The 20,225-nt window shown below is 38.8% G+C and overlaps 1 protein-coding gene across 1 annotated transcript in view; it reads right to left on the reverse strand.

The window, feature by feature from the left end:
• cdh13 (cadherin 13, H-cadherin (heart)) overlaps positions 1-20,225 on the reverse strand; it is a 333,227-nt gene that overhangs the window by 202,127 nt on the left and 110,875 nt on the right. The window contains exon 3 of the mRNA XM_060878173.1: positions 6,985-7,196. Coding sequence (XP_060734156.1) covers positions 6,985-7,196 — 212 coding nt within the window. The remainder of the gene's footprint in view (positions 1-6,984; positions 7,197-20,225) is intronic.

Raw genomic sequence — 20,225 nt, forward strand, 5'->3', positions numbered from 1 at the left:
GTGCACTGTGTAACTCTCACTGTGTAATTATGTTCCTGCAGTCCTTAAAAACACATTCCCTGTGCAAAATATTTGCCATGTGCCAAATCTCCAAGCAAGGTATCATACTCCTCATAGTTTAGATGTGTCTTTTCTATTATATTAATTTCTGTAAACTGCGTTCAGTAAAGGGGGGCACGGTGCCTTAGTGGTTAGCACGTTTGCCTCACACCTCCCAGGTTGGGGGTTCGATTCCCGCCACCGCCTTGTGTGTGTGTAGTTTGCATGTTCTCCCCGTGCCTCGGGGGTTTCCTCTGGGTACTCCGGTTTCCTCCCCCGGTCCAAAGACATGCATGGTAGGTTGATTGGCATCTCTGGAAAATTGTCCGTAGTGTGTGATTGTGTGAGTGAATGAGAGAGTGTGTGTGTGCCCTGCGATGGGTTGCCACTCCGTCCAGGGTGTATCCTGCCTTGATGCCCGATGACGCCTGAGATAGGCACAGGCTCCCCGTGACCCGAGGTAGTTCGGATAAGCGGTAGAAAATGAATGAATGAATGAATGAATGCTTTCAGTAAACATACAATGATCAAAAAAATCAAAGTAATCATATGCCTGATCATTGTGTCAATACATGCAGGCACATCTGTATTTGGCAGGTGTTTCCTGAGTACACTTTTATGCAGCAAGTCAGAACAAACCTCACACAGCTCGCAGCGTGCACTGGCACTTATTATACCAAACAGCGGAGAAGTGTCAGGGTGCAGTCAGGAGAAAACAGGATAGAAAATCAGCTGAGTAAGTTGCTGGTACAAACAGTAATTTGCTGGTACAAACAGAGTGTGAAAGTAAAGTAGCATGTCAGGAAAAACTAGTCTAGGCTTTACTGTTCATTTCTGTTCTGCTTTATTGTTTCATCTTCTCTATCTAAAAAAAAAAGAGCTTTATAAATATCCTCTGGATTTTGGGTTCGTCTCTTTCAGTATGTCTCTCTCGCTCTTGCGTACCCATATCCCTGCTGCTCACAAAAGCAGCAGACCCGACATCCATGCTGAGGAGGCAAAAAAAAAGAAAAACTATGACAGCCTATTTATTGTCACTGAAAAAAAAACATTATTTGAGAGCAGAGAGAGAAAACAACAGCATCTCTGAAGCTGAGCTTTCATTTGCATTGGTAGCTGGGTGGCTTTTTCCTTGCTGTGAGACAACGCCTGGCTGCAGCAGCATGCCAGGCTGCCAGAGCCCAGCGGCTGTCAGGATGACAGAGAGCAGAGAGCTGAAGGAGGGGGAGAAGTGAAACAATTTGTTTACAGCGCCCCATGCTGTCACCCCAACACGTTGTCACCCTAGTGCCGCTCAGCAGAGGAGGCACGAAGGGCAGGTCCAATGCCTAAAATGACATGGAAACAAGACACAATGCATCCGGCCAGAACAAACTAGCCCCTGCCCTTCTAATGGGCTACCCTTCAGAGTAGTGTGCACATTTCAAATGCCACATAAGAAGCCCTGGGGGGTGCTGACTAGTGCACTGCAGAATGGGTTCCTTCTTGTTTTACTCGACTTGGTTATTGCGTCTATACAAATCACAGTAGTGTTCTGTGATTGGCTGAAAGGCATTCTGTGTCCCTTACTTGGCCTGAGCTAAACGACATTCTCAAACGCCACAGCATCAATCCTGGAATGCAATTCACCTTGGCTTCTATTTCATCCTTGCGTCCTTGGAAAATTAAGCAATATGTCTCCCAATAATGGGAGTTTATGTTAGTTTCATCAGCTGGATAAAAGGTGCAAGGAAGAGACTGACGTCTTCTATATCGGAGATGAAACATATCTGTTAGAGAAGCAAGCAAGAGCAATGGAACTTTAAAACACATCTCCCTCTCTCTCTCGCTCTCTCTCTCTTTTATTGGAGTCATGGACAACCTCACCAGAGTTATTGAGTAATGAACCCTCTCGCATCTCCTCCCCTCCCACATCTTCAAGGACAGATCAGCATGCGCTTTTGCTCCCGTCTCAGGACTACAAGCTTTAGACATTCATTTCCGCACTGCTATGCCCTCCTTCTCCAGCTGATGTATAGTGCCTCCTGACACTAGCTGACATCCCAGAGAAAAGATAGTCATGAATCTTTAATGCTTCCTGTTCATAAATTACAGTGGCATGATCAGTTGGGCTTCAGCTCTTTGGATGCTCTTAGAGGGAGAGACTCAGAGGTCTCATTAATAACTGAAACTGAGGAAGTGTGAAGATTAGCAGTGAGTCTCTGGCTGCATTGCTCACCTCTTAATTCTGCTCATGGTTCCACAAATGGATTTTTACTTAAAAAAAAAAAAAATGAATATACAGTAGTTGTGGTCAGCTCCCACATGAATATAATGTATGTAAGTGTGGTATTTTCTGTTTTGTCCCTGCAGCATCTTGTGTAAGGGGGTACAAAGTTATAAAACTAGCACTTCTCATCTTCTCATCTGCTTAATAGTATGCCACGTGAGTTTAAATTTTTTTTTTCTTTTAAAAAATCAGATTTATTCCTTTTAAAAGAGAACATGCAGTCTATGTGTTCTACTTTTCATGTTGAAAAGAAGAACTTGTTGGTCACAGGCTTTAAGACCTTCATATTAGCATGTACATCTTCATAACATCAGTTATTGTATTGTATTCATGTGCTGTATTTTTTATATTTATTTATAAATATTTATTTTTCCTATGTTCTGTATTCCATTTTATTTTATATTTTTCTTTTAAAGTCAGTTTTTGTAACACAGACTATTATTTTCACTTCATGTAAAATCTTTTACTCCATGATAGATAGATAGATAGATAGATAGATAGATAGATAGATAGATAGATAGATAGATAGATAGATAGATAGATAGATAAAGCTGAGATCTAATACTGATCAGTAGCTAGATAATTAACGTTATAGAATTTTCTCATGTGGTCTCATTGCAGAAATGTGGCAAAATATTACACACTTAAAAACAGACTGCTGCGTTCGTATTTTTTAGATGCTTAAAATCTGTAATGCTCTGCTGAATTCATGCTGTTTTCTCTGAATAGCACACTTCTCAATGCTTTTTTTTTAATAAAACAAAATAACAAAATAACAAAAACATTAGCCTAAATTTACAGTTTTATCATCTCTCCTTTTGTGTTTTGTATATTCATTGTGTTCATTGAATGTTTAGTCTATGTGTCGATGTTTTGGGGGAAAAAGATGGTAGACTAAACAATCCACCTTATTGACTTTTATTTCACCTGTGAGTGTATTTCACCTGTGCCTTCTTAATCACTGCTGATGAATACTTACTGATGTGTCTGTGAAATGAACTAATAAAGATGGAAACTAAGAATTGTGTTACTCTGTGTTATCAGGTGGCATGACTGTGACGTGAGCTTGCATGAATTTACAGTCTGCGTTATAAAGAAATCAGCCCTAGCTTTGCTTTATTTTTAATCATTCTGTGATTTTTCTTTTGCTGCTAATCCATTTCAAGACATTAACATCAACTAATCTAAAGAGGATTACGAGAACAAATAAGATGCCTATTTCCATTCCATAAAGGAAACATTTAAACATTATATTAAAATAGCTCATTCAGCCTAAACAGGAGGTATTAAATATTGCTCAGTTATGATCACAGGAGACACAAAAAAAAAAATGTCCACCACATCCTGTCGCTCATATGATGAGCTATAAGAGCACAGCAATGAAGGAGAGAAGAGCTGATAGGAGCAGGAAGCTCTCTGGGTTTCTCCATAGTCATCATAATTCCGGATACACTGCAAGTGAGTGTCCTGTCCTTGTCGATTCTGCCACTTCACTGCTTGGTCCTATATTCAGATGTGTCATTAGTTATTTTTGACATGTCATTTCTCTGCAGAGTGAGTGGAGCTAGAACATCAAACTGAGGCATGAATTTGCATTGCAGATTAGGAGTTATTCAGCATAGCAGTCAGTACCTGAGTACAGTATCCCGCCTCCAATACACTTAGGCAGGGAAACGAAAGAGAGAGAGGGATAGAGAGAGAGAGAGAGAGAGAGAGAGAGAGAGAGAGAGAGAGAGAGAGACTAAAAGGACATTTGAGCTTTTTATAACAGCTGCCACATAGCACATTATCGACATAGGGAGCGATAGCCGAGCTAGTTTAAGGACTCAATGACAGACACTTATGTACTTATATAATAACAGTGTACAGTACTAATGAAGGAAGGATGCTGAACTTTTCATTTCCATGTATGAGACCGGCAAACATACAGCCAGTATTCAGCGCTCACAGTAAGTAGGAGTACTGATTGACATACAGAACACAAATGAGATACAGATTGCTTTTAGACCAGCTCTCTCTCATAAAACAGAATTACGCAATAACTGAAGTTCTGGAGTTTTGGAATAAGACTAAAATGCAGCAGATTTTGTGCTACAGTTACATTCCGCTTTCTATTTATTTACCTCGAAAGGCACAGCACCAAAACAGAGAATGAAAAGGAAAAGCAACAGTGTAAGCTGTATCCCCTGCATGCATTTCCTATTGAAATCTGCTATTTCATTAATTCATATATCGATCCTGTGCACAAGGCTGTGAATTATGCTGTGAAATATATAAGACTTCACTTAATAGCCTCCATTTATCAGAGCTCTGCCTCTTCAGCAGCTCCCTTGAACACGCTGGCCTCTGGGGCCAATAAAAACATTTTTTCCATTTCCTCTCACACTTATCAATAATCAACATACAATAAAAATGACAAATAAAGCAAATGCTGCATTTATTCTCTCACCGAAACAACTGTGAGGTCTAAAGCCGAGTGCAGGCTAGTGGCTTCAGGCTCAATGCTGTGCTGTGTTTATTTATTTTCCTCCCACTGAGCCTGACGGAGATTACAGGCCAAATGATCCATAATGAGGCCCTTTTCCACACCTTAATTCTGCCTCTTCACGCATGACAATTCTAATACAGCTCTCCTCGCTTCTGCCAATCCCTCAGCCAATGCTATTGTCACCACAAGTGGAAACATGGAAATCGCAGCAAGGTGCAAAAAGCTCCATGCTCTAAAGCTGCTCGCTCTCGACTGCACCATTCTGAACTGTCCATTGTGTGCAAACGCCAATATGCTAAACCTGCACAGAGCTCCCTGAAAGAGCATTTCAGAGTGAGACTAGCAAGATAGCAATCATTTCAAATGTGAGAATAAGGGAGATTGCACTAGCTCTAGTGTCTTTAGTATTAGCCCTAACATTATACTGTTATAATGAAAGGGGATTTAATTCATTGCTATTCTCCAGTGCAGAGCGCCATTGGAGAGCAAGAGAATGATATTCTGAGAATAGAGTAAACAACAGCAGGAGTGGTGACACACCAGAAGCTCCAGCACCCTCTTATTAGAACTGGAGCTTCAGAAACAGCATCAGAAAGACACTGGAGATAGTCAGGGAATGACAGGCATGGGAAATCTTTTCATCATGCCAGACAAGAGCACTGAGAGGGCACAAACCTGGGAAAGGCTTTGCCCAATGCCTGTACACATCACCAGTATAGATTTTATGTAAGTGAAGTGTTCATAGAGCTACATGACACATAAATAAGCCATTTGTAATAACATTGAACTACACAAGGTTTGTGTAATAATCATGTTTAAATAGTCAATAGCTTTCATTATCAACTCACAATATATCATTTGGCATGACTATACTGCAAGTTATCATTAAAAGATCTATCATTCTGTTCTACTGTACTAATGCAGTGGATATAAAAAGTCTACACACGTCTAATATACTAAGTAATAAATTATTTCAGATATTGTACCAACTTTAATGTGATATAACAACCAAAAAAGGAAAAAACATTTATGTGCACACCAAGGAAATCCACAAAGTGCAACCCCAGGACCCTAAAACTTACAATTATAATACAAAGCCAAAGATTTGGCTTTAGACAAAGGTAACTAAAAATGAACATCAGGTTTACTGACTTACACATATCCATATGAATGAAAATCTATTGCTGCCTATGCTATTTGATCTAAAAACTCAAATTATTATGATGGACTCCCAAATGGTCTAAAGAAATGGGTTTGCTCTCTCTCTTTCTCTCTCTCTCTCTCTCTCTCTCTCTCTCTCTCTCTCTCTCTCTCTCTCTCTCTCTCTCTCTCTCTCTCTCTCTCTCTCTCTCTCTCTCTCTCTCACACACACACACACTCACTCTCTAGCGCTATACATGTACTCTAGCTGTCTGATATGATGCCTTATCTTGAAACACATCTACTCTTGTGGCACATCTCACCCTCCAGACCTGCCTGATTCATCCTGATGATCTACATCTGCTTGGAGATTTCTGTGACTCACTTTCTGCTATTGTGGATGGTCATCACATGGATGCCTTAAAGACCTCCTAAAATAGCATACTGCCCTATTCTTACCCTTGTTTGAGTGAATAATCTCAGCTGAACTTTGTAGATTTAAACCACTGTTGTTAACATAAAACCTGCCCCGTGTTCCTTCTAGGATTCTTCTATCTTTAAATCCACATACCTTCACCACACTTTCGCTCCTCTACTCTTATACACCACAATTATTTATAATCCAACTATCTGCTTTTCTGGCAAGAAGGATGCTTTCCCTTTTTAATCTGGTTCCACTCCTGGTTTGTTCTCATATCATCCCAGGCTGTACATACAGACTTTATGCCACTTGCCATGAAGACCTTTTATCGGTCTCATGCAGCCATAAGAAGTGAAATATTACTGAGAGCGCTATGGCAGTTGTGTGACAGACATTAAATAAAAAACTGCTATTAAACAAAATAGTTCGAAAAATGTAGAGAATAAAAAGTTAGAGCATAATGAGAATGGAAATACCACTTCACATAGCATTACACATTAACACTAATCGCATCCGCCTCAGCACTGGTTTACTGCTAGCATCAATATAAAGTCATACAAAAGACAGGTCGACATGCATGCACACACAAAGACACATACAGAGAAAAATGCACACAGACACTCTTACCCTGAGTGTACGGGCCGACTGGGATGGCACGCCAATTATGTCCACTCGTGCTGTGTCATCAGCGCGGTCACTGAGCCAGTGAATGAATATGACCGTCCCACTGTCAACTACATCTCTTCTAGGGACCAGATACAGGTCCTCGTCTATCAGGAAGTCGGGGTGGGACACTTCAAATGCCACGTCCTTATTCCCCTTACAGTCATCAAACACAACTGCAAATATAAACACAAAAACATTCATTATCATTACAGCTAGAAATGTACAGTGATGCATATTTTAACTAGCAAAGCTGCAGATCCTGAATAACAAAGAGAAGCGTGAATGATATTGCAGAGGCACAAAGTATGCTATGCGTTGAACATCAATTTTTAGCATAAATTTGACACAGCAGGGTCTTTTCTTGGGTAATTTATGTACCGTTAAGGGAAGAAAGACTCGCTGTCTCAGATATAAAGTGGCAAGTCCCTGGAAAATGTGACAGTACCTGGCAAAGTTCGTCCTGTGCTCATTCAGCCGTAAGTTACGCAAAGTAGAAAATGTAAAATATGACTCACTCATCAAGAGGTATTAAAATGAGATACCTCATTTTCAAATATACCTTAACCTTCCAAATATCTCTCTCTCCCTCTCCCTCTCCCTCTCTCACTCTCTTTTTCGCTCTCTCTCTTGCACCAGGGCTTTAGTCTGATTTATAGTCAATGTACTTGGCACAATTTGATAGTGATTACAGAAAAACTGCAGTCTTGGTACTCCAGCAATTTTCAGCCTGATCTATATTCACTATCAGGAGCATATGGGTAATTACCATAGAGAAGAGCTGCAAAGTTTCCCTAAAGGATGGTTGGTGTACATAAACATTTATTTAGATCACTTAGATTTCAGGAAAGCTTTTTTTTTTTTTTTGTCAAAGACCTTACAATGAGACAATGACCTTACATTGGATTTCTAATAATTTCATAAAAATAAATATTAAATAGATTTGCCTGTTTTCACTTCACTTCACTTCACTTCACTTCACAGTGCAGAAAAAATAATTTCTAAGAATGTAGATTATATAATCACTTAATAGTTTGAAATTTAAATTGACAGAAATTGATATATGGTTAATTCAACTGCCAACATTCACTCAAAACTCAACATGTTTAAAGTTGAGTTTTGAGTGAATGTTTTTTTGTCTTTATCCTCAGTAAAAGTCAAGATTATTGTCCAACAGCAGCACCGAGCTATTCACTGGTGTATTCCTTTCATTTCCATATGCCGTCTTTGTAAAAATGTCTGTACAAAGGTTACAAACTTTCTATAATTTCCACTGAGATTTCTACATGCAGAGTAAATAAATTGTACCTCAGACTAAAGTTCCTGAATGATGGATAAAGAAATAGAGAGAGACGAAGTTTCTGTAAGGAAGTGATTCAGAAGAACTTCAGGAAGCAGTTGTGCCCTTAGCAGAGAAGAATTATCATCTTTGTCCTGAGAACACTTTTTGCCAAGGTGCTTCATTGTTCACAAGAACACTGACCATAATTCAGGTTTCCCTCTCTCTTTTCATTCAGATAAAAGAGTAGCACAGCACTTGCTGTAGCAAAGAAGCACAGCGATCCCTGGGCAGTAAGAAACTTCAGAAAGTTACTTCTTTATTCACAAATTTGAGACGGTCAATATTTTGTGCACAAAAAAAATCAAGGTTTTGGAGTGAGGCCACTATTGCATATATTGCACAATGGGTGAATGTGTGTGTGTGTGTGTTAAGCCGTGCCTCAGGTCTGACTGAGTGAGATACCGCCACAGTAGCCCAGCTTATCCCCTCTGATCATGTCCATGTCTGTCTTATCTTTCAGTCCCATACCCCCTGCTTTACTTTCTCCTCTTCTCTTTGACATTTCCTACCCTCTTTTCTCTCCACATCCTTTTCATCCCCTCCCCTCATTTGTCATCTCTGCAAAACTCCCAAGTTACAGTCAGCTCTAGAATTATTGGCATCAGCCAGTCATAAAGTTTAGCAATCGTTCCATATTATTTTAAAACTATTGGTACCTCTGAAATTATTATAATTAAAATGAGATGATCAGTGACTTCTTCCTGTAGGCCAGTATGCAGAGTTAGCGATTTAAAATAAAAGTTCTGTCAATATTTACAAGTTTCTTGTATTCAAACTTGTCTTATGAACCACTTCACTTGAATTTTGAATTCTATGTGGAGTTTCCAGATTATTATTAAATAGAGTTCCAATTAATGATCTGATAATGATGATAGAGATACTGTATATCAAAATAAATGAAAAAAATCAATACACAATAATACAGTAAATATAAATATTAAGAAATATTCTTTTCCCCACAACCTCAGCTTTCATAAATAACACGTTGTTTCTTCATCATTCATGTAGAATCCTCAGTTGTTGTTTTTTTACCATTACAGAATAAGAAGTGTTCGGTACTCAGGGGATGGCTGAAGGCATCACCTTATTCAAAATCATTCCTCATTACACATCATTAGCTGTGTGCTACACTTTTTATCTAGCAGCAGCAAACTCCCCAGATTAACAGTGATATCTGAGAGAACTTTAGATATCTGGCACTCTGGGTAATTTAAATGGAAGACGTCTCACAATCAAGTACCACATTGACAACCGCAATGCTCGCCACTGGTGTTTGACCCTATTTCAGTGCTGGACTCCACTGTGGAATATTAGGACGCTTGATATAGTGGGCAGTGATATACTCAAAATTTGACGTTTGCTAAAAATAATCGATTATACAAAGACATATCTCATGCATTTTTCTCTAAAAATGGAATCCATCAAACACAAATCAGCTATCATGCTCAGACAGCACACAGTGCAAAAAAAGAGTAGCTGTCATTCCTTTAATTCAAACAGAAGATAATGAAATGACTTTTTAATAGAATATTAAGAACATGAATCTATTTTGCACTGCTTATAGACTAATTGGATTTTTATTGTTTGCTCTGATCACACCTGTCAAAGACAACCTACAACCTCATGATCATTCCTGAGAATGTGGTTCACTAGAAGAAATAAAGCATGAATTTTGTTTTTTATTTTATACACTGCGATCACAAGAAACGGTACAAACACTTTTCTCTCGTATTTAACCATAATCTTGCTCTTTTCATATGAAATGAGACAGGTCCAGGCTCGACAATATTGGACAAATGATAATTGGAAAAAGGCAAGGTAATGTCACAGAAACTAAATGTTTTTTCCAGTAAGATTTCTTTTTACAGCATTCTGTGGAACTGGTGTGGGTGAAAATCTCAGAAGATCAGCAGTAATCTGATTTGAAATTCTCAAAGCAGACTATCTTGTCCTGTATCTGCATGATTTTATTCACTGCACTGCTGCCACATGACTTGCTGATTGGGTCATTGCAAGTGTGCTACAGAATGAGCAGATGTATACTGTAGGTGTCCCCGTTAATGTGCTCAGTGAGTGTATAGCTTAATGACTTTTTACCACTTGAATGTACATTTTTCTTTTACTGGTTGTTGGTTGGACAGGTGGTGGTCTTCTGCCAGACCTGAATTGTGCAGCAATAATGTTTTTGGACTTGAGCCTCTGTGCATGATGTGTGACTGCCAGCCATGGATTGGGTGTAACGCCTGATCACTTTTGATGTGTGTGCTGAAAGTTTGTGCTCTGCCCTGCTCTGCTCTGCTCGTCTGACTCTCTCCTCTCTTTCTCTCTCTCTGGTGCTCTCATTGTCATGCTTTTGCCTTGTGTGTCAAGCTCTGCAGCTTCAAGAATCCATACTGTATCACCATGTTTCCAGTGCACTGGTGCCTGCTATCATAGTTATGAAAAGCCATATCTTTTATTTTTTTAATTAATATATGGTGGAAGGTATTTGGCATCCCAGTTGTGCAATAACCAGCCATTTATTTCTCAGCTCATATTTAACACATAGATGACAGAACAAGTAGCGTGCATATACACACACACAGAAACACACATATACACACACAAGCTTGCTTCCAGGGAGCAATAAACTGCAGTTTTATATGGGAGCAGCCCTTTCCACAGAGGAGAAAGAGTGCTGGGAAATGAAGCGTTATGGCCCCTTGTGAACTAAGGCCTCATAAATAATACGCTGATGGGAGAGAGAGAGGACAGCGGGCTGCCAAGAGGAAGAGTGGCCAACATACGCTCCAATCACACACCTCGTATATCAGCCGGTGTCCGTTGTGCCCTCTGGAGGAGCTCCTGACCATCCAGTGAAGGCTTGGAATAAAGTAACGTGCATCCAGAGCTAAGAATACACTCCTGATTTCATGCATGAGCGCCCTCTCTATGGTATTCTGTTCTTCTTGCTGTTATTATTTTTCCGTGTCTGCTGAGGTGATGCATCCATTTCTGGTATACAAATATATTCACACACACAATGTGGGTCACAGGCAGTGCAAGTGTAGGTCGTAATAAGGATACTGATGCTCTTTCACACTAGGAGTGTGTTTAACAGTAGCAGAGCTCAGCACTAACAGTCCACTCCACAGTCCCTCTGAATAACAAGGCAAGTACGTCTGTCAGCTACAGTATACCGCTCACCTTCACCACACTCACACACACACACACAGAGAGAGAGCAAGAGTGCAACACAATGCCATTGTCTCTATTGTACCTGATTAGTGCAACAAATATTCCTATCTGTATTCATATAACAAAGTGGGCGTGTCCTAAGTCAGAAATGTTTAGTTATTCTATTCTTTGTTTGTCCATGGAAACCACTATAGAAAACTTGTCATGTCATAAATCGACAATATATACACACGTTAATGATATATGTTTGTCTTTGACTTTCTTTGATGCATTCTTAGTCTTAGTCCTGACACATGCCACTAGTCTCAACAAGGTTTCTGCTAAAGTCTGGTCAACAAAGATGTGACTCCAGTGGCCTGCACAGAACTCCACTGAACACATATAGAGAGTGTCTGTTTCCAGTTTCATCTGTTCATCCAGTTTGTTTAGACATATGTGAAAACGGCAATCATGCTCGGATTCGCACCAAATCAATCACCTGTACAAGGCGGTCTCGGTCCGATTGCAGATGAACTCTGGAGCAGTTCACTTGTCATGAGAAAACGATGCGAAACAACAGACCAACCTGTATAACAATGCATGAAGGGAACTGCATTACGTAGCAGAATGTTTGGTTAGCTAATGCTGTACAACATGAATCATCAATTAACGTGTCTGAGATCTTTGGTGACAAAGGATTCTGTAGATGAGCATGTCATGGCAATTAATAACAAAACCATTCTTCAATTTAAAATAATGTGTAATAATTCTTCTCTGAAATAGTTGAATTAAAACAATACTGTCCTTATGAAACTTTGAATTGATAAATTATAATGACTACAGCTTAAAAGAAAGCCACAATAAGCTCACATAACTGCTGACTTTACAACTTCTTGGATGCCCGGAGCCTAAACAGGTGCACTCTGACCAATGAGAGGACTCACATGCAACATACGTAAACATATTTTGGTACACTTTTGGTACAGTTTTGCTATGTGAAATCCAACTCAACCAAAGAGAAAATGGAGTAGTGTAACAATAGAAGAGTGAATGAGACGCTCAACAAGCAAATGGTTGTATATATAGTGCATTATTTGTTCTATCATATCCCTATGTGTAAGCCTGTGCTCACATGCAAAGGCACACACAGACATGCCTTTTATTTTCACGCTATCAGCCTGTCCTTTCTCCTTCATGCTCAGGCTTCTTCAATTGCTTTTGCTATCCCTCTGTCTATTTCTTTAATGTCTTCTCTCTCTTGTCTCCAGCACACCTGCCGTCTCTGTCTATCATAGCGGGGCTTGTGATTGCTGGTGTAATAGCAGCCATCTTTCTCAGGTCAGAGAGTAAATGGGGGTTCCAAGCACACAGGCAAACACACTGTTTCTCAGTTGCAGGTGTTTGTGTGTGTTTGTTTGTGTGTGTGTGTGTGTGTGTGTGTGTGTGTGTGTGTGTGTGTGTGTGTGTGTGTGTGTGTGTGTGTGTGTGTGTGTGTGTGTGTGTGTGGAGTATGTGCAGCTTTTACACCACAATTTATATGCAGGCATATACAGTACAGTATTTTACCACAAGATTGTTTCACAGATTTGTTTTGTTCTAAAACAAAAAAGGTCACAGTCACACCCGTGTTAAAGAAATGTGCTTGTGTGTATGACCTGCAGATACTGAAAAAATATGGGAATATGTGCTTAACCAGATTTTGAAAAAATTGTATAGTATAGTATATTATAGTATAGGTCACATAAAACATTATGTGCTAAAATCACGATTTCATTGCTTATACTAACATCATTTAAACAAGTTTTTAATTACTAGATCGAATGACGTGAAGTGATCCTGATCAATGCAAATGTAGTATTAACATAAACCAAAAGATTGTGAGATCTCTTGACGATGTCAGCACTGACAGGAAATAAAGTTGTAGTATTAAATTTTGGTAGTTAACACACGCCTGATAGAATAATGCAGTAATGTGTCGGTTACAAGATATCAGCGTCATGGTTTCAGTTCTCAGCTCAGGTATGAGTTCAGTGTTTGAATTTAAAAACACTTGCTCAGATCATGTTGGGCGAATGAAAACTAATCCTGTTAATGTGACTCAATTCAGTCACATGGAACTGATGTACACATTTGACACAGTAACACAGTTACTTTAAAGTGTACTAACAATCGATTAAGACCTAACACTCATTGTCTATGTAGTCACTCACACCATCATAGGACTAGCATTAACCTTTCCACCAAGACTTACAACACACCATGATCACATCCTGGCAAATTAAAATCAGATTAAGCTCATTTTGTGTGAAAGGCTACAAATATTGAGGGTAGTGTCACAGATTGTGGATATTACATGCCTTTTAAAAAAATCACAGAATCATGTACTGCTCAGACTACAAGATTTGTAATCTGTTGTTTAGTTGATGCAGTGATATTAAATGCAATAAACCAGCAATTGAAGATGCGAATCACACATGTTCATTGACAAGGAATTTATGAAAATAAACGAGAGTAGTTTATTTATTTTTTTCAAGATGGAGCATGGATGAAATAAAAAGCAGAAATCTGGAGGAAGGATTGGTTGGGGTGACATCACCATCAAGTCCCTTTGTTCGGCAAAGAGATCTGGAGCAGAAGGGCAAAGAGTGATAACAAATTTTATACTGAGCATCATTAGAAATCATGTGCTCTTTGTTTGGGTTTTATTTTTAATTTTAGTAAATAGTTCCAAACAACTATTTGGGTTTTGTCATGCCAAATAATTGATTATATCAATCATTATGGTGCTTATGATCATTTCCTATTAGCTATTAATTATCTTGTATTTTCAGAAAATCCTGAAAATAGTGAAGAATACATACTGCGACCGTTTTTAGCAGCTTAAAAATCATTTGTTGTTGGGTGCTAAAATGATTCTGTGACACGGAACTCCGGCTACAAACATTCAGAATTCGGAGTGTGGTTAACATTTATATCCTTTTCATACAACTTTATTCAAATTATGAAACCGAAATTGAGCCCCATTGTCTGTCATTCACTCAAATGTATTATTTTTAATGAGATCAGATTGGTATAAAAAAATATGCATTTAGTGTACATTAAGTGAAAGAACGTTCTTCCAAGAAGTCTGCAAAATTTGGCAGAAGCAGCCTTGCGAATTTCTTGCCTCAATAAATCCCTTAAGTATGACAGATGTGTTCATTTCCTTTTCCATTACAACCTTTTAGATTTATTTCAATAACAAGGAGCAGGATTCTGTGCGGCATGCAAATTGCGAGGCAAACGGTGTCAGACAGTTCAAAGACAGACTGCGAGTGTTTGATGGCATTCTAATGTTGTCCATGCAGCAGAGAGAAAGTGGCGGCAAAGCACAGAGACGTTGTTGAGAGACGCTTTGATGTTGGACAACAATGCCTGAGTCCCTTCGTCCTCAGAGAAGTGGCACGGGGAAAAAAAAGCATTGCACTCAGCAAAGCAGCACAGCAGCAGAACATTCAGAAATCCTATTCAATATAGTAATGTGCACCATCACGCTCACCCTTTTTCCCTAAAATGCAAAGTCATTAACCAGAGCACAAGGTTAACACATATCTTCATAATGTAATAGATAAACGCTCACTTGAGATTGATTAGCAGGTATGCATTAATTTTTTATGTTGCTCCTCTAAAGTAGTTTCAGTACATTTTATTCACAGTAATAAATCAATACATCAAAGAACCCTTCTTTTTCTTAATTCTTCACTTTTCCCTTCATTATTGTGCTGCTGAACCAAGGACCCATATGACTAGAGAAAGAAATCCACACATAATCTAACTGTCAAACTATTTAGCATATTATTTAAACAGTGTAATAACATTATGGCTATTTACTGGCAGCATAAAGTATTTTGTTCCAGAACTTTCTTCGCTATTGAATTATTTAGATTGGGATTGAAGCTTCTTAATTAAAATGACTAACTAAAGACGTTCAGCATGTTCATGTAGTCAGTTGCCTTGCGTCTCTGTTTGGTTGTAGACAATGTGACTATCTGAAAACTTTTGATTTTGAATTCCTCATTCAGAGGTCAATGTGAATTTGTAATTGTAAAACAAAAGTCAATACTGCCAATTGGATGTTATATCCATATGACAAAATGCACCAAAGTGCATAAACAAGTGCATAGTTACATTTAATTGGAACACTAATTAAACTGATTAATTATAAGTTTAGTTTATTTGTCCTCAACTTTAAGTATGTACAGTATAAAAGAATAATGGAATTGAAGCTACAGTATGTGGATATGTCCATAGCTACCATGGCCTATATGGGAGTTGAACCCATCCAACCATTTTCTTTACAGATTTTCCTACACAGGGTTTAGAGGAACCTGAAACCTATCCCAGAATACTCAGGGCAAATGGCAGGGCACATCCTGGACATGGTGCTAGGTACTCACACACTGCTGACAATTTTGAAATGTCGGTCAGTCTAAAATGCATGTCATTGAACTGGAAAACTGGAGTACCCGGAGAAAACCGCTAAAGTACAGTTGGGATCAAACCCCTAATCCCAGAGGTGCGAGGCAAACCTGATAACGACCTGGGACTACAAATGTAACTAAATTAAATAAGGAAAACATAATCTCTGTTTTTTAAAACACAGTAAGTGCTTATGGTACAGTATAAACAAGATATCACCTGCGTAGTTGTCAGACAGTTGTCATGAGTTATTTTATTTTATATCTCTTACAATATATGGACTATATCTTATAAAAAAAACTTATTGAGGTCCGAATCAGAGAAATGCAACTGGATACTGCAATGGACAAGTGTGCAGATGTTAATAAGACAAATAACCAAAGCCCAATTTATTGGCTAAGCATTTAACAACTCAACATAAATCCTTCCCAGATTGTTTGGATTCGATAAAAGATTTTAAAATAGATCCACTCTCAGTCCATGTCTGATTCCTTTTCACTGCCAAAGCTCAAGAATATTTTGTTAGTTCATTAATTTATTTATTAACTTTTATTGCTGTAGTACTTTGAGAGTTCATTGGAGCTGTCTTACAAAGACAATTTTCTGCCTGGTGACTAAATATCAAGCAGTATGAAGGGAAATATTGTAAAACAGAATACTAATCTAAAAGATACTGCTGACTTTGTATCCACTTGTAAGGGTCCAGCTCAGTCCCGCATGCACTGCTTTCAAAAGATAGACCATAATGCAACATGACAACACAGTGAATGGGGTCATCCATGTGTTCCTCGTGTATCCATGTATGCAATTGCCCTGGTGTGGCCCATATCAGCTAAGCATAATGGCAAAGAAGATAGGAAAAATAAAAACACTGCTGCAATGAGGTAAAGACACCTGGTGTACGTCACTGAACCCAGTCAGTAAAGCTTTTACCTTGTGATTATTAAGCCCCTTATGGGATTTATCACAGCAGAGCTGAAGCTTATGTGGCTTTTAAAGAGATAGAGGTGCTGCTCAGATGTGCAGACAATGGGGTGAAGCTATGGCACCTCATCTGTATCTGCATCCATCATCTGCACCCAAACTGTAGCAAGCATTTTATATTACCTATCTGGAAATGTGAAAATACCAATGTTCCCACATTGCTCTTAGTCTTTCATATTAAATTCCTCAGATCAGCCAGTTTCCCAAAGTTTACCAGCTTAGGCTTTCCTTCTTGAAAGAATGATGTGAGGCGGCAGGGAGCACATGCCAGAGGCAACAGCTGATTTCTCCTATCATGATGGTTTAAACGTAGCTTGTGAGACAAATATCACATTTCAGGCTCTACTAGAGCAAGAAGGAAAGTGATGCAGTGTCACCCATACAGATTCCGATTCAGTTGGATGACCAGGACTTATCTGTTTAAGCTACTGCAGTGCTGACACCTAAATGGACGCTGTGAGGTATAGCTCTTTCAGATCACCGGTAACTCACATAGCCATGTTTAGGAAATAGAGTTGTAAACAATGGAAGGAACACAACTTCTTAATGCAAAGACAAGCAGCTCATTTTTAGAGTACATGCATTTCCTCCAGAGAGAAGACTGGTCTCATGGAAGTACAAGTGGAAGATGATGAAATACCAACACAGGTATAACCACTATTCTCTACCTACTACTATTTCTCCATTTGTAAATTGGAGTTACTATATATTAATGTGCTTGTTTAATACATTATGTTTTCTACAGTAACAACTTTCACATGGACTTGTATAGCAGGTGATTCATATACGTATATATCTAAACAGATTAAAAAAGGTATATAATTGTTGAACTTTTCTGGGAGGAGACATTTATTAACAAATGAAAGGAGTCTCCAGTGTTAGTGCTTTCACAGATAAAGTTGTACTATTATAAGAAAGGTTTCTCAGTTACTAAGTGCTTTAATAACTTAACAAGACAAAAAGAGTGATGCAGAGAATTATTGCTGCTATAAGGTATGTAATATAGGAACTCACTAGCTAGTCATTTATAAACACTTTAGGGTATGCTGTTGCTGATAAATTCCAGATAAAGAAGTGACGTGACATACGGCTAAGTATGGTGACCCATACTCAGAATTTGTTCTCTGCGTTTAACCCATCCAAAGTGCACACACACACAGCAGTGAACTCACACACACCATGAACACACACCCGGAGCAGTGGGTAGCCATTTATGCTGCGGCGCCGGTGGAGCAGTTGGGGGGTTCAGTGCCTTGTGGCTGGCCCGAGACTTGAACTCACAACCTTAGGGTTAGGAGTCAGACCCTTTAACCATTAGGCCACGACTTTCCCATAATAAATCTGATAACTACATCACACGTATTCTTTTCCATGCCACACTGGGTTTTATTATGGACTCGATATGTAATATTCTAATTAGTCATATGTTTATGTAAATCATTGAAGTACACAGTATTGTGTTACATTAAATAATAATAATCAGAGTTTCCCATATTTCTAATAATTAGAAATAATTAGAATATCATACTGTACTCACTTTATTTCCACAGTAAAAGTAGGCATTCTACATAGTTTTTAGTCAGTGCTTTACCCTTTTCTGGTTTGAGATAGATCTGGAGATCTTGGAAATCTGGGCAGAAAAATACCTTGATTCCAGTTTGCTGCAAGGCATCTTACACCTTCCCACACACATTCATACCTAGGGACAATTTTTTCTTCTACTGATCCATCTACAGTACTACACATCATAATAAAAATAAATGCATAGTACTTAAGGACATTTGATGTAGGGTGGAATGGTGGTGCAATAGGTAGCTTTGCCACTTGGCTTAGTGTCTATGTAGAATTTTACATGTTGTGTCTGAACAGGTTTCCTTTCAGTTTTTCTATTTTTCTCCCACTACTATCCTAGTAGATGACCTGGGTCTTTTAAAGTTCCACTTGTTGAGTGTGTGTATGGTTAGCTTGTACCCAGTGTTTGGAGATGGATTAACCTGACCCTGAATAGGATGGGGCAGCTAGTGACAATGAATTAATAAATAATAATCCATATAAAGTAGAGACAAATCCAAGTAGTACTAGCTCTGACTGGTGGCTGCACACTGTAAAACTAATTGATTTTAATTGGCCAGCAAAAATCCCAACTGGTTTTACAGTTCATTTGGAACAGTTCAGTCAAATTCATATGAATCCAAAAGAAACTATTAGCTACCATTTCATCCTTAGCTTCAACATGCTTTGCTCAACTGGAGACAGTTGGAATTTTCCCTAAGGCTCTCTCTCTCTCTCTCTCTCTCTCTCTCTCTCACACACACTCTCTCTCTCTCTCTCTCTCTCTCTCTCTCTCTCTCTCTCTCTCTCATACTTTGTGAGCTGAATTCCTGTGGTGTTTAGACTATATAGTAGTGTGCACTGACATTCACAGCAGATGAGAAGAAGTGAGGGGTAGGGGTTCTATTGTCACTGATCCATCCAGGCATCACTGATCCAGAGAAGGCCTGCAAATGCAGCAGCCCTGTGGATGGATGAGCTCACCATGGGGTTAAAATCCAAATTCGACAAAGTTCACTTACGTTCATGAAGTGATACAAAGGAACCAAGGAACCTATCAGATGTCACAACAACCTATGCTTTAATCAGGCTCTTGGCTCTGTCTAACCATGCAGCTTTTTGTGTATATATCCTTGTATGTCTACATCTTTTGTGTATAGTCATTCATATGCATACAGTTTGGTATTATTTCCCAAACTGCTTCCAGTTTGAAGTGAGGTGATAATAAATAAAACCAATGAGTATAAGGCAACTAACATAACAATTTGCGTCTCAATAGGTTATTATACTGTTTACTGTATGGACAAGCACACACCTTGAAATCATTACAGACCTGCTTGTAAAAGATTGCTATTTTCCTACAAGTCTGAATAAGAGGATACCACAAATGAGGTCCCTTGACGACACAGACGTAATGCAACTACTGACTAGGAGAGAAGTGTCTAACAGCATCTCACATCAGCATTTTGAGAGACTTTGAAAGACTGTAATCAAAGCAAAATGTTACTTTATTTATAAAACATCATCAACATGATTGCCATTTGTCTGCCAAGTTATCTCTCCCAACTTTGGCTCCAAATTTGTCAACAGTGATGTGTATGATGTGCTTGTCATGTTCGATGTTAAAGTCCATCACACCCTTGCAATGTATATTGGCTTAATGCCTGGGTAAGGAACCGACCCAGCCACTGAGGTGTTAAGTCTCAGTGCCGGT

The sequence above is a fragment of the Tachysurus vachellii genome, chromosome 9, assembly GCF_030014155.1.
Source record: "Tachysurus vachellii isolate PV-2020 chromosome 9, HZAU_Pvac_v1, whole genome shotgun sequence".
Taxonomy (NCBI): domain Eukaryota; kingdom Metazoa; phylum Chordata; class Actinopteri; order Siluriformes; family Bagridae; genus Tachysurus; species Tachysurus vachellii.